This window comes from Anopheles darlingi, chromosome 2 (genome assembly GCF_943734745.1).
Source record: "Anopheles darlingi chromosome 2, idAnoDarlMG_H_01, whole genome shotgun sequence".
In the NCBI taxonomy this organism is placed as follows: Eukaryota; Metazoa; Arthropoda; class Insecta; order Diptera; family Culicidae; genus Anopheles; species Anopheles darlingi.
In genome coordinates this window covers 15,041,772-15,056,951 of record NC_064874.1, presented here as the reverse complement: position 1 = coordinate 15,056,951, position 15,180 = coordinate 15,041,772, and the positions used below count along the sequence as shown (strand labels likewise).

Genomic DNA, 15,180 nt, shown 5'->3' with positions numbered 1-15,180 from the left:
GTGGGCCCGCACTAATTGGCACTCTCGGCCACTCGCCAAACTATCAGTCTCACTCACTGTCAGTTCCATACCGCTGAGCTCGCATTGCTGAGTACCGAGAGGGAGCGAGAACTCGAAAATCAGCAAACTGTCACCAGCAATGCACGCAAGATACCGAGAATGATAAATGATGAATTGATCTTTGGATTGTTCCCCGATTTCCCGGCACCGTTGGCACAAAAATGCCAACTGCGGCTTTCCATACCATCCTCCATTTGGAATCCATTTGTTTATGTGTGTGTGTGTGGGTGTATGCTTCTGTGGTGAACATGTGATTTGTTCCAGCATATATTTTTTCTATGAAACAGAGAGCAAGAGAGAGAGAAAGAGAGAGGGATACAAATGGAGCGCTGGAGTGCGGTGGCAACACACAATCTGCCGCCGACCTGCCTAATGATTGCAATGTTTCGAAACGCGAAACGAACGGGGCGTGTAATCTGGCGCTGGCTGGCTGGCTGACTGGTTGGCTGGTGTGCACTGCCAGCGTCACTTCCACCACCACCGCCTCCACCACTGTAGTGGTCAACTTCATCATCACTCTGGCCTCAATCCCCCACCAGCTATGGCTAACCAGCGTAGCGAACTTTTAACTCCCCAAACAGCTCTCTCTCTCTTATTCTCTCTCTCTCTGTTGCCTCCCTTGGTCAGTGCATACGGACGAGCGGCGAGGAAAAGGCTGTCAGGGAAAATTAATTGCTCAGCAGGACACTCGTTTCCATGGGGCACAATTTATCGTTTCACCTCCTGCGAATGAAAGCCACCGGAGGGTCGAAGTTCCGTTGGGAGGGTTGTCTGTTGTGTCGTACGGAGAACGGAATGGTGGGAAGGCCCTTTTCCCCAACAAGACTCACAAGTCACACACACACACTCGCTCGCTCGCTCGCTGACTTCGTTGCGGTTCGGTCCAGATCGAAGACAAGCCAGACAAGGGTGGAACCGCACGAAGCGGCCGGAGTAGCACCTCCAGGGCGCAATTGTCGTGGTACTACGAACACCCGAACACCAAACACACCCTTCGTGTGCCCCCCGAGCACACCGCCAATCGGATGAGAAAGAAAACAGATTTCCCGATAAAATTAATGATGCTTTCGATTCGAAAATTACGAGCAATTAAACAGTGGCCATCTGCCCTGGTCAGGTTACGCTCCTCGTCGGGCGTTTATTTGCCGGCACTGACGCAAACCTCCTTCACCTTAACAATGTAGCTGACGCGGGTGGTTCACTTCGTTTCGTATCGTTCGAAGCAAAAGCATCCGGAAATTCATCCGAATTGTGCTTCTTCTCCTTCGTTGATTGCGCGCGTTTGTCTTTGTGCGAGACGCGTTTGCGATGGTGGTCTGCAAAATGGTGCTTTATAGGATTTGGTAACACAAAAAAAAAAATGGGGAAAAACTCCAGTGTTCCAGTGGCAGTACCGGCGTTAAAGCTCTCAACGACTCGACGCCAGCGATCGGGGCATGGCGATGGAATTTAATCATCCCACTATTTACTAGACAACAGAGCACCGGAGTCGTGGCGGTGGTGGTGGGTTAATGAAATCATGAGTCTCCTCCTTGGCTTGGCTTGGCGGCTGAGCAACGCAGAAGGAGGCGGATACAAGCGCTTTAATGAGTTTTTGAATGGGCTATAATTTTTTAAACAGAATAGAGCAGAATTGAATTGAGAACTGATTTAGGGACCTTCCTAACTTCCTATAGCTCGCTGGCTGGCTGGCTGGCTGGTCGGTTTCGGTCGGTATTCTCGGCACCGAAACCCTTTCCACGAGTTACGGAGTGAAGTGTCCTTTGTCAACAGCTTTCTAACCAGCTTTGAATGAGATTAGCGGGTACGCGGGCGGGTGGTGGAAGTTACTACCAAGTCCGAGCCATAGTCTGACAAACAGGAAAGTGAATTAACTATGAGGTCCGAACAAAATAAACTCCCGCTCTCTCTCGAGATGTTGGTCGTTGGTTTTTTCAGAGGAAGGGTCCAATCTGTGCCTTTGGCTGAACCCCGGAATCCGGAGGGGGCCTCAGACCAAACGTTGTTAATCAAATTGACACAAAGAGCGGCGAAAGCGTTTTCGTTTTGCGAATAGAAAAAGCTCAAGTGGTCCATACATTCTGTCGAATTACATTTTACAATCTACCATTCAACGGAGGGATTCCATTTCTTGGAAACATTACGGTTTTTCCTGCAATGCTCTAACAAGCGAACGTCACGAAACCAATTTAAACAGCCCACGGACTGTTGGGGTTGGTACACTATACCAACAGAATGGTGATGCACAGTTGAAAACTACATAATCTGCACATTTCTACGAATAGACAGCGCTGTGCTGCAGTAGTACAAGAAGGGCAGTGACTGACTGACTGACGGCCGACGGATTGCGCGTCCGAAAACCGAAATCGTGCTCAAACTTGAGGTAACAGCTTCCACAGCCCCCTAGCCTGTTGTGTGAAGGGCTCCAGGATACAGCATTACGGGGCCATTTCAGTGCGGCAACTACGGCAACTGCCAACGTTTTGCGGCTATCACGAGTCACGGCCAGCAACCACCACTACATGACACGCCCATGGGACGGTACGGGACGTGAAATTACCAGCGTGATTTGCGTGTATGTATGTGTGTTATTCCCGGGATTCCCGCGCGTGTGTGGAGTGGTTTAAACAACCGTCATCAATTTCTGCACCCTCTCCAACCTCCAACTGCTACTCCCCCGGCCAGTTGGTTGGTTTGTGGAAACTTTGCTCGATTTCCAGATCATCGTTCGCCCCAAAAGCCAGGCCGGTAGATGAGAGCGTGAAGAGTGTAATTAACATTACTTAAGCTCGGTTTGCGCAACGCAACAGAGCAAGGTCCCGGGCCGCAAGCTCGTTTGAGACACTTGCACATTAATGACCTGTGCCGGGTTCCGGGTACAGGGGTGTCCTCGCAGCGAACAGGAGCTCTGCTCAGGCTCAGACGGAGTGCAACGGGAAACGGTGACCTGCCGGCCAGGAAAGGAAGAGGAACAGATTTTCCAAAGATTTATTTGCATAATAATAACATTTAAATCGCACCCTGACCTACACCAAGCCAAAGGGGATGCAGCAACCCCCCCCCCCCCCCCCCCCCCCCCTTAGGCATGGACCCTCCATCACCAGAGGCGCTAGTCTTTGTAATTGTTCCGACGTTGGACGTTTTGTCTCTTCCTTCTTTTCCTCGCTTTCCGCCAAACGGACAAGCGGATAAGAGTGAAAGAGTTTTTGTGTTTTTCTCTCTCTCTTTCTCTGTGTCTGTGATGTTGATGGTGATAGTGAACGAGCAAGGGGCACTCTTTCGCCAAATCAGCATATCACACGGTTCACGAACCATTTGCACACACACACACACCGACCAAAACACCGAGTAATGGATGCTGGGACCTCCTCTTTAGACTCCGGGATCTCTACTGGGACTCCAGCGAACGCGCGGCGGTGGTACGAAGGGATCATAAAGTTGGTCTGCAGGTTGCAGCATGAGGATGAGGACAGGGGACCCGAGCGAAAGAAGTGTGAACCGAGTGGAGAGGAGGGGGTTCGAAGGGGTGGCTGGTGCCCAAAAGGGGTTGAAATTCGCGCCAAGAGTTTGGTCCGTTTTCCCACCCCCCCTCCTCGCGTTTCCAACCCTTCACCATCCGTTCCTTTCGGGCAATATTATGCAAATTTGATGCACTCGGAAAACTTTTAAAAGACAATCCCGATGCTTCCGCCGCCGGTACCTCTGACCCTTGAAGGGGTGAAACCTTGGGACAGCTTTTGTCGGGGAAAGGGTGACCCCTGCTGCAGCAGCAGCTGCTTGCTGTTGGTCCCTGGCCTGCTGCTCCCTCCGGACGGCTCCGGAATCATTCTTCATTCCCGTGTCCGGGTGCGCGGCCCCCGATGCGGACGGACAGACGAACGGATGGACCCTCCCCCTCGCTACAAAGACAAACGGTACATGACGCTGGGTCATGAAATGAAATTTGTTAGCTTCTGCCCGGTCACGCTTTCGTCCCTTCTTTCGCGCGTGTGTTTGTGTTCTCACTCTGTGTTTTCAACGTGTTTTTTTTTGTTTTCTCTTCATTTTTCAGTTTTCCGTTTGTATGGTTGCTTTTTCGCAACCATTCCCTCGTGCTCGTGGAGCGAACGGAGAAGCTTCGAGCGCTTCTACTTCATCCATCACGCGGGCGGCCGGCTCCACCAGCGCCACCGTCACCGCCATGATTGGACGACAGCATTGGAGGCCATTTTTCACCGGCTGCCGCACGGATCGGTTGGCTGGAAAAAAGCCATTTGTTGTTGAACTTCAAACCCCTTCCACCAGCACCAGTACCAGCACCAACCATCCAAGGACTAGTATGCTTTCCAGAATCGTTACCATATCTCTGCTCCACGTGTATGTATGCGTTTTCGACGAACGTTTTTGTTTTTCTCTCTCTCTCTCTCTCTCTCTCTCTCTCTCTCTCTCTCTCTCTCTCTCTCTCTCTCTCTCTCTCTCTCCTCTGTTCTTTCTGGCCATTTCTGGCCATCGCCATACGCGTTTTAAAATTGCTTCCTTCCGGTGTCTCTATGTGTGTGTGTGTGCCACAGAAACAGGAAACTTCACGCTTCGCTCCCAGAAAACAAACCACAACCGGGTTGCATTGTTACCAAATCCTCGCCCCCACCAAAAAAACGGGATGGTTCTCAGCACCTCTAGCAGCCCGCATTACCGAGGTCTGCTCTACACGAGATTTTTTTTTCTTTTTCTATCCCGCGGCTCATTCACGCGGTCCGGGATTCCGCGATACGAGGCAATTCATTTGCTGCGTATCACGCGCGCTCGTTTTTTTTTTTTTATACGGGGTTTTGTTTTCCCGGATTCGCGTTTCATCGAAATCATCCATCGCGTCACCGTCCTACGCCGGACGGATCCGGGGCCGAATGTCCGGAGGAAATAATTTTGTCATGCGTTTGTGCCACCGGCAGAAGAGGAGCAGAAGCAATAGCCATTCGACGCACCGACGACGACCTCGGATCGTCGTCGGATGAGAAGGATTTGGAAGGACGTTATCGCGCGGAATGACAACAATGCCAGGGATCAACGCAGGTTTGATCGTCATTCTCGCTGCGCCCCTTTTTTTCTATGCTCTTTTCTCCTCCCAAACTGAGGGAGGGCGTGAAATAAATTGTAGCAGCAAACGTTGTAGCTGCTGCTCGCGTCGGAGAGTGAAGCGAAACGATCGGTTGCATACGCATGCATGCATATACCGTGGCGCGCACGTACCTTTGAAGTGTTTCGGACAGCAGACGAACTCGACGCCGGAGAAGAGCGAGATGCCGCACGGTAGCAGCATGGCGAAGCTGCGCATCTGCATGTTCCGGTCCTGGCAGGCGGCCGCCCCGGTCTGGTTCCACCTGATGAACGGCCAGCAGCGGGATGCGTTGTGGATGTGATCGAACAGACAGCCTTCCGGTACGAGCAGCGCATCCGACTGGAACGGTCCTTCTGCGAATGTGTGTCGTGTATGTCGTGTGTCGTCGATGTTTACCGTTGAGAAAGAAAGAGAGAAAGAGAGAAGAGCACGATCACGATTAAAAAGTGTATTCTGTGTTTGCATATTTAAACGATTTTCATTGGAAAAATTGTTCTGCCACTGTTATGATGGATGACATTTGGAAAACATAAGCTGAAACAGCAAGATTTCCTCATCAAACCGACTATTGATGCTCGCTGACAGATTTTTACGAAATCGAAACATCACCAGCTAACCTCTGGTAGTACCGGGGATTAAAGCAGTTCGTGTGTCCCCTCGATAGCAAATACGAATGACCTCTTCTTTAACACCGAAAGCAGCATCGTTGAGCATCCAATCGTCCTTTAGCTTTCCAGTGCGCAGCGCTGTGCAGTGCTTTCACATCAAATCAGTTCTCCATTACCAAGCCAATAGGCAGGGGAGTGGGGGCATTGTGCAGTGGCAGTGATTAGCTCTGCATCTACCTATTGCTATCGCTATCGATCACAGAGAGAGAGCGAGCGAACGAAACGTTTGCCAATCGACGGGAGAAGCAAAGCAAAATAACGTTTGCCATCGCCACGTTCTATCGACACTATCCGGGTTAACGAACGCTGCTCGCGTCGTTCGAAATGGTGTGAAGCTTGCCTCGAGCTAACCAGCAGATAGTTCATGCTGCTGTTAGTGGAGTGGACGCAAAAAGCACATCAGTAGAACGCGCTGTTCGAACGCGGTCTCCGGTACAAGCTGTCCGGAGAAGCTTTTCCGGTTCGTGTGACATTTGCTTTCATCCGCGATTCCAGGCGATTCCAGGCGACTGACCGTCGGTACTTCCGGGGACGTCCTAAGCGTCCTGACAGGCAAGGCCAACGGTTTAGTTCGCGCCGATTAGCTTTGCTTCTCGGCGTCGCCCGCACGAAAGTGCTTGTTCACGGAACGTCGAGTCGTTTGAATGTTTGCAAAATTAATTTCCCACGTTTAAAATCCAATTATGTTCCCCACCGGTGAGCACGGGTTGTCACCGAGTTGTCCACTGGCAGCCAAGGTGTGATATACGCGAGGCCAAAGTGTATTTCCATGAATATATGAATCCTTTTTCTTTTTTTATGATTTTTGTCTAATCTGTTCTAAACATGAAAAACGCAACCATAACGGAATTTCTGCACACCACAAGCTCATGTATTATGCCATAGACACTGGCACAATTTATGATGCCCCGAGGCCCCAATCGTCGGTCATTGTCGGCAATGATATGCTTATGTTTAGTCAACTATTCTGCCAATTCGACCTATTAGCGTGCATCCATTTTGCATTACACCTTGTTTATCATTACAAAAAGAATGAAAAAAAATAGATAGTCCTGCATTAATCCTCTATTTCCATTCATTACCCATTGCCATCGATGTACAAAACGCTTGAGCTTTCCAACTCATTTGCCTAACGGGTGAGCAACGCGTAAATGGATTAAAATCATGTTATAATTCAATTAGCCACTGGCGTGTGAACGGCAACGGCAACGGTAACGGCGTGGCTAGTCAGCAGCAGCAGCAGCAGCATCAGTGACAACATTTATCGCAGAAATCACTGCACGACCATCATTTCCCTCCCTTAAAACTCATCGTGATACGCTGACAGTAACTCGATTTGCCTCGACAGAAAGGAAAAATAAGGCAATTCATTTCTTCTGCGCTACATAAATTGCGCCGATCGCTCAGGCCACCGAAATCGGATCCTAAATGTAGTCCTCTCCCGGCCCCTGCCCCTTGCTAATCTCGACAAAATGTAAATTGCAATGTAAATACGGGCTTCGTTCCCCATCTTCCATCGCCAATTTATTCGAAACGAACCATCTATCTCCCTTTCTGTGTGTGTGTGTGTGTGTGTGTGTGTGTGTGTGTGTGTGTGTGTGTGTATGTGTTTCGTGGCGTGGCATCCACACGGCTAAAGGTGTACGCCCGGCCCGGATGAGGCGCAACGCCATCCACAGGACGAGTACATTTTTCTCGGATCACTAATTCAATATAGCGCCTGTCTGCCTGCTATTCACAGACATCGCATGCCAGTAGCACTTCTTTGCTTAGCACTTGTATCAACAGTAGTAGCAGCAGCAGCTTCGTGCTTAAATTTAGCCAACACGCCGCGTGCTTCCTCTCTCTCTCTCTCCTATCCGCTCGGTACTCCATTAGAGATGACCGAGGAAGTTGAAACAAGTCAGATGTGCCACCCTGCCCCTTGTTTTCGCCGACATAATATTTACGATCTTGGAGCCTTTTGGGAGCGCGCCGCTGACGTCTTTCTCGTCTCGTCGCTCTATTTTATTTTTAGCCCAACGCGTATCTCATGCTATCGAGCGAAAAGCGGAAGTTTACGGCGAGTAGTTTTCCGGCTTTAGCCAGTTAAGAGCCAAAGTCCAAAACCGAAAAAAGCCAAAGGGAAACACGGAACAGGCACGGGGCTTTCGCTTAAAATTTCAACGATCCAACGGTGGCCGCAAAGTAAGGATGTCGCGCCCTAATGGTAGAATCACGTCCACTCCAATGCGCTGCGGTGCGTAGAGAGAGGTGAAAATCAAAGTAAGTGGTAGTGGATGGCAGCGAGGACGATGGTAGGTCGACCCCGTATTCAAGCTATCAAGCAAACCAAGCGCCGTCGTCGAGGGGCGTTTCTCAAGATCAGAGGCTAAGATAAATTGAATTTAATTTTAGATGCTACAGCAGCAGCAGGGCAGGTCCTATGCTGAACCAGTGTGGGGCCCACGCGGATAGCGCGCATAGCATACACGCGAGCTTTAATGCGAGGAAACATTTATCCGCATAAATCGCACCGTTAATGCACATACACTTCCGGCGTTCACCGTTTTTTGGCGTTCACTACTGTCGGCGAGGATTCTCGGCACCTTATTCACTATCGTAAAGCACCCTCCTTCATCTCATTGCTACAGCATCTCACTTACCGAGGCATCGGAAGGGTTTAATCCATCGTTGGGCACCTTTGCACTTGGCTGCATTCAGTGCACCGGGGCGGCACCAGCCACCAATCTTCTGGTAGTGCGATGATTCCACGATGTTCGTAATGTCTCGTCCCGGGTACACCTGGTGTGCGGTAAAAGAAAGAAGAAAGACGAAACAACGAAAATGAATACACTATAAAGATAACAGTAAGCTCAATTAAGTCCGCGCTCCTTCGTCGAGTGCACGTTGGCGAGACGATGGCGAGTTGATTAATTAAGTCCTTCGCTGTAGCTGTCGTCCTCCCCCACCGAAAGCAGCATTCTAGGCCCCTGTCAAGCTGGCTGGGGTCATTCTCTCCCCATCCCCGACTAACGATCGATGTGGACGCCATTGTAGTCTGCGTTTATTTCTTTCGCTTTCGTGCGAAGTAAACGTTGCCAGCCAGACCAACAGAAGTAATTCCCCTCCTCCCACATGACAGTTATAGTCACAGCCGTGCTCTCCAGCAAAGGACACTGACGACGAGGGTTGTCCCACACAGCCACAGGCAACCATAGACAGTCAAAAGCCTGTCACACCTGCGCTGGTGTGATAAGACTGTGACGCGACGTGATTATAACATTTCACGCCATTTTTCACTTCAATTCAAATTGAATCAAACAGCGCCGCCAAGAGCCACAGCAAGATCCGGGGAGGAAGGACCAACTCTTGCCGACGTCGAGCATATTTTCGCTCCTCTTTTTTTCTTTTTTTTTTGCACCCCCGGACCGGATCCACCGGATGTGAACCCCGGATGCAAAGGGGTCGGATGTGACCGCTTCACGCCCTGTGCTGCGCGTGAAAACTTCAACCGTAGGACCGTCTTCTTGTTGCCACCGAGCCACCCGATGGTGACGGCGCGGCTGTCGTGAGATTTGTGATGCTTTTCCTTCATTTTCCTTCTTTTTTTCCCCCACTGGAGTGATTACGCATTACGCGAGTTCCGAGTACTGCGGAGTCCTTTCGGTCTACGGGAACGCCGTATCGTATCGTGTGCTTTGTGAGGTTATGAGGTTCCAGAACGAATGCACCCCTCAAGGGAACCAGAGCTCATCGCTTATCAGAGGCGCACGCAACGGCCTTTGGTAAGATCCTCTTAAAGAGCGTAAGACCCTGAGTAATCTACGCTTCACCGTCGATGATGAACACGGTATAATGGTCCTCCAGCTTCCTGCTCATCGTGGCTCGTGATTTAAATCGCTGCGAGCTACGCATGTAATGCCAATGCTCTCCGCTCTACGCTTTACTCCCGGTCGTCGTCCCACTGGAGAGAGCGAGAGCTTTGGCTTATGGACTTATGCTAATGAACGATTGTAATTAGAATCACAATTTGCTGCTGTCGCTAGTGGATTCGTGCACTTTTTTTTTTCTTTTGCCTCACTTCGGAACACACCTGGGGCCTTGAAGCAGAGAGAACAACCAGCACCAGACCATAGCACCAGAGAGGGAGAGAGAGCGACAGAGAATACTAAGAGGGCCCGAGGGCCAAGTGTGTGACGGAATTTCCATTTTCTTTTCTTCCTTTCCTTCACCTCACTTCACCTTACCTCTGGGCTTTTCTTTCATTTCTCTCTAAAGGGATTCGTTGCACGCATGACTTGGCGAGGGTTTGGCTTGGCCGATGATGTTTCCTCGGAGGCCGACACCGGAAGCAAGAAACGCTGCTAATGAGGTTTAGCTGCCGCGTAATTCAACATTCTTTCCCGGCTTCGGCAAAACCGGACCGCTGCTGGTGTAACATTCGGCATTCGGGGTCCTTGGGGCAACTTGCTCGGGGTTTTGCTGTTTGGTGGTATTTTACATTTCACCAGCGAGCACTCGCGGAAAAGTTTGCTCGCGGTGTAATTAAAGTTACCCAAGTTACACTCAACCACCCACACCAACCCATCCACCCACCCACCCACCGGGGGACTCCTTTCTTCCTTCTCTCTCTCACACTTCACCTTTGCTTTTCTATTCGCTTTTTAGCCCGCGTGTAGGTACTAAATGGTTTTTAATCCACAGAAGGAAGGAACGAAGGACCTTTGGCTGCGCAGCGGAAGGCACATAATTTCGCGACGCGGCATGAAAGCTACACAGTGTGTTCTGGCCCGTTTCCGAGGTTTTTGCTAGTAATAACCGGGGCTCTCCTAGTTAACTCGAGCCCATCGAGCGTAACAGCTCTCGTAAGCCGAGTGTAATTGGTTCCACGGTTTTTCAGGGAGAGGGAGCAAGAATAAAACCCTTTTAGTTGATGCAGTTAGTTACTGTGTACATTAGCAAGCAGTGCTACAAAAGCAGTAGCAGCTAAAACTGCCAAAAATGCTCGTTTTATTCATCTTCACAGTGGGCGTACAACAAGCTACGATGTTGCTATTACTGCACTTCCCACTTGGACGTTGGTTTTTGTAGAAGAATTAGTAGCAAAACGATCCGCAGCGGTTGCGACTCATTGCTATTCAATCGACCTTAGATTGTGCTAGAATCCTAACGCTCCTCCTGCCAACGCACCAGCAATCCCAACGACAAATGGCGATTGATTATGTATGAAGCCCAACACCCGGGACCCGGTCTGGCCCCCCTATCTAGACCGGCCCCACGGGAAACCACGGGTGTACATAAATAAACATCCGCTTCTTTAATCAACGAGGCTCGGTGCTGAATAGCTGAATACCGCTCAGCGCTACCGATGTTCTAGCTTTTGGTCGAACCGGGAATTGAATCTCCACCAAATGATGCCAACGACGTACCAACTCTTGGCTACCGATGACGATGGCAGATGATGATGATGATGATGATGGCCATGATGGTGATGCCATATTCCACTCCCAGGGCCGGGGAATATGTCAAATTTCCGGGCGATATGCCCGGCCACAACAGAGTAACAGTAATCGAAATCGGCTTGATGAATATGTTGCGCATTTGTTGCCGTTCATCGGAACCGCTCGCATACCGCTCGAGGCGCAAGGCACAAGGTATACCGTCTGGTGGGACCGTTGGATCCATAGTCCCTCTGTGCGATGCTGTGGATGCTGGCGGAAGGTTGGAAAACAAATCGACAAAAAGGCAAGGCAAACAACAATAAGCCCGCATGAAAGAGAAGGAGGATGGGAAGGATGGATGAAGAGAGAGGAGTGAGGAGAGAGAGAGTGAATAAAAAACTAATCTTCTTGGTGAATAATTTCCTGCGCAAGCATGTTGCATAATCTATGCTCAAAGATTGGGAACGCAGAAATGATTACAAGGCTTTTGTTGGACGCCCCCTCTCCCTCCCAGGTTGCCTCGGTATGCCGGGTGATTGAACCAGCCGAGCATATAGATGTGTGTCTGCGTGCGTTTGCGCATGACTCGTGATACGTGATTGTGGTGTTTATCCTTCTTCTGTCGCTTCCATCGATCTCGCATGATACACCGATGAGGTGCATGCCAGAGATGATGGAAGCGACGATGGCCTTGTCCTGGCAAAAAGAAAACTCTTCCAAGCAATTCCATTATTTGCTCCACACTTATTGTTACCTTGTGTGCTGCGTCTACGTCGCACACAGGAGGAAAAAAAAGGACAACCAAGATGGAACAAAAGGCAATGCCTATATTTTATGCGACCGTAAAACAATCCCAAAACCCCTCTCGGTTTTTGCTTTTGTCGGCGTTTCTTTCGTCTCAGCGTGACTTAAACCAAATTAAAAAAAAGGGACAGATTACAAACAGGCCAAAGCATCTTGGTATGCTTTTAGTAAAATTGAAAATGGGACTCTGCAACGTGCACTTTGCACACAAATGCCATCACAAATGCCCCATGGACAAGCCTTCACCCTACTGTACACGGGAAGTTTAATGCTGGATTTGCCTTCGTGTGCGATGCATACAAGAAGATGACTTTTTGCAGTGATGGCAGTACGGTAGTCTTATCTCAACCATGCTCTAGATGTAGACCAAGGCAGAAGATGAAAGTGCATCGTGAGCACACACACACACACACACACAGCATATGCTGGCACAGCATAGTTTCATCGTACAGGGTGCATCGCTATGGTGCCCAGAACCAGACGATGACCACAAGCATAGCTCAATCTGTGCCTCGAAAGCTCGAATACCTCCACATGCTCCGGCACCTGGCCTGCCGTATGCCCAGCGTACGATTGGCCAAGCTGGATCAAGCACTTGATTATGTCTTTGGCCCCATTTTGCCTCGATGGATATAGCCCGGTCTATAGTCTAACCTCTTGTGCTCGAATGCGCGTAAGTGAACCGAATTGCTTCGATTGGAAATGAAATTTCCACCACTCCCCAAAAACTGAACTTGAGTAGGAATGGAAGAAACGCTACGTTCACACTCGGACGCAACGGACCACCACCGGACTAACCCCATCACCAGGGGAGGCCTCTAGGCCTGGCTCAAAGAGCTGGTATCATGTGGCTTGTTGAAGAGGCAATTGAGGCCACTTTGGGGCATTCAGTCTGCAGGCTGCTGGACTGAGAGAATGTGCCTTAGCTGCCAGAGGCGATGTTCTATGCTGTTGCTGGGTCGGGTTTTGGTTCGTATCGCCAAGTTTTTTTGGGGTCGAGCGGTTAGGGAGCTCAGAGAACGAATGAAATCCTTAGCGGCGGCGACGGTGCCACCAACGAGCCACCATTTTCTTGTGTTACCGATACACTCTCCATGTATTTCTGTCGTATTCTGTGTCAATTTTACCGAACCGTAAGCACGGGTCACTGGCCACTGGTAACTACGACCGCATTGCTTACGCAGTGGTGGTGATGGTGGTGGTCCGTTTAAAGCCATAAATCCGATGGAATCTGATTAATTTATTGTTTTATGATAAACAGCGCACACATACACACACACAGATACAGAGTAGGGATGGAATTGAAGTTCGGTTTTCCGACCACCGTGTTGCAACCAAGCGACCAACCCCAACACAGGGTTGGGAGTGGGTTTTTGGGCCAAACCACCATCGGCGAGCTGGTGGTGGAGTGTTTATTTTTATCATATTTATCGGCAATATCACCCTCTACTCGGTTTCCTCCCAAACATTTAATTGTGAATCAGGGGTTCCAAACACACACACACACACATGGAACTGAACCGAACCGAACCGATGCTACACGGTTGAATGCAAGCACCCGTAAGCCTTTGATCCAAGCCGGCTTCTACTGGTGTGCACGATACCATTCAACCAGAACCAAGCGGCAATTGATCGTTCCTGGGCTCCAGGAGGTGCATAAATAAATAAACCAAATGGGCCAACCCTGCTACTAGAGCCGGACCCAAGAGAAGCGAGCGGGACGATGAGCTTTGGGTGCTCGCTCTGGCTCTGGCTCTGGTGCAGCATAAATCGTGGCAGCAAATAATGAGCCAGAATGGTCAAATATGCTACACTGCTGGTTGAATGCGCACTGTGTAATGTGCTCCCGGAGAACGCCACCACCAGCAGAGAGGTGGTGATTTGATCATCGACACACACAGACACACACACAGACACACAGCGACCGATATCAGTTCTACTGTTTGCCGTTGGAAAACTAATTCGATTGAAAGTGTTCACCACTGGAGCCGCGTAGAACAACACGGAGATAATTTGTATGCTCTGTCGAAGCGCCTGTGTGTGTGTGTGTGTGTGTTTGTGCGGGCAAATATTAATATTTTCAAAGAAAACAATCCATTTGCGGGTTCGGGTTTCCGGCCCCATAATGAAAATCCAACCAATCGATCGGTGGCACTAGTTCGCGAGTAGATAATTTGAGTTTGAACAAGTAGCTGCATGCGAATCGAAGTGCGATATTCCGACATTTTGAAATCGTTAAAGAGTGATATGATCTCCCCTCTGGTGCGGCGTCTGTATCATCGACACCGTTTGCAGTTGTGTCGTTCTCTAATGAATATTCGTTTGAACGTGATTTCATTCGGATACGAAATTCTAACAAGAGCGCTCCCCTTCCCCTTCCTCGGCAGTAGAGCAAAAGCATAAATTCTCCATACGGCAGGTACCTATATAAATTATGCTCGAAACATGGCACGGCCCGCCATCCACCAACAGCCCCCCAACATTCTGTGGTCACCATCAGTCCATCGAATCACGGTTGTTGAGCAACCGGTGAGCAGAAGGAGAAGGACGCTGGCATCAGCAGTCTGGAAGCCAGGCCTGACGAGGCGAAGTGCCCGGATAGTGATACGCGGTACGTGGTTTTGAAGAGCGGTTTAGCGTCGACCCGGGGTTTAAGTTTATTAGAATTCAACAATGATTTATGTACCCCCGTATACACACACACACACAAACACACGCATAGACAGACACACTTCCGGTCGAAACAGTTGCGAACAGAGGCCAGCGAGTGCCAGCCAGGCCCTGTCTGTCTGGTTGGTGTCTCGCTGTCAACTGTATCTGTGTGGTCAGTAGCATCAACAGCAGTCAACTGACCGTTACGTTACGCTGCCGACGCGTGCTGGAACACACGCACACGGCTGCTGGTGTGTTTATTTCGCGGAAAGATAAACCCCTCGCTCACCTTCTCTCTCCTCGTGGTGTGGTGTAGAAGTTAACTCGAGCTATTTATGTTTCACACTTTGATGTTGACCCGTTCCATTCGCCCCATGAAGGGGAGGAAAGGGGACGCGGGTGAAGGCACATGAGGTCCGGTGTCCAACCACACAGGACCATGTGCCCGGGCCAGGCTGCTGGCAGGAGTGATAGCGAA

The 15,180-nt window shown here is 50.0% G+C and overlaps 1 protein-coding gene across 8 annotated transcripts in view; it reads right to left on the bottom strand.

Moving 5' to 3' along the window:
- Positions 1 to 15,180, bottom strand: part of LOC125950985 (amyloid-beta-like protein) — a 71,970-nt gene that overhangs the window by 24,985 nt on the left and 31,805 nt on the right. For all 8 annotated transcript variants that reach the window (XM_049679433.1, XM_049679435.1, XM_049679440.1 and 5 more), the window contains exons 4-5: positions 8,469 to 8,607; positions 5,287 to 5,508 (exon numbers count right to left, since the gene is read on the bottom strand). In XM_049679433.1, coding sequence (XP_049535390.1) covers positions 5,287 to 5,508; positions 8,469 to 8,607 — 361 coding nt within the window. The remainder of the gene's footprint in view (positions 1 to 5,286; positions 5,509 to 8,468; positions 8,608 to 15,180) is intronic.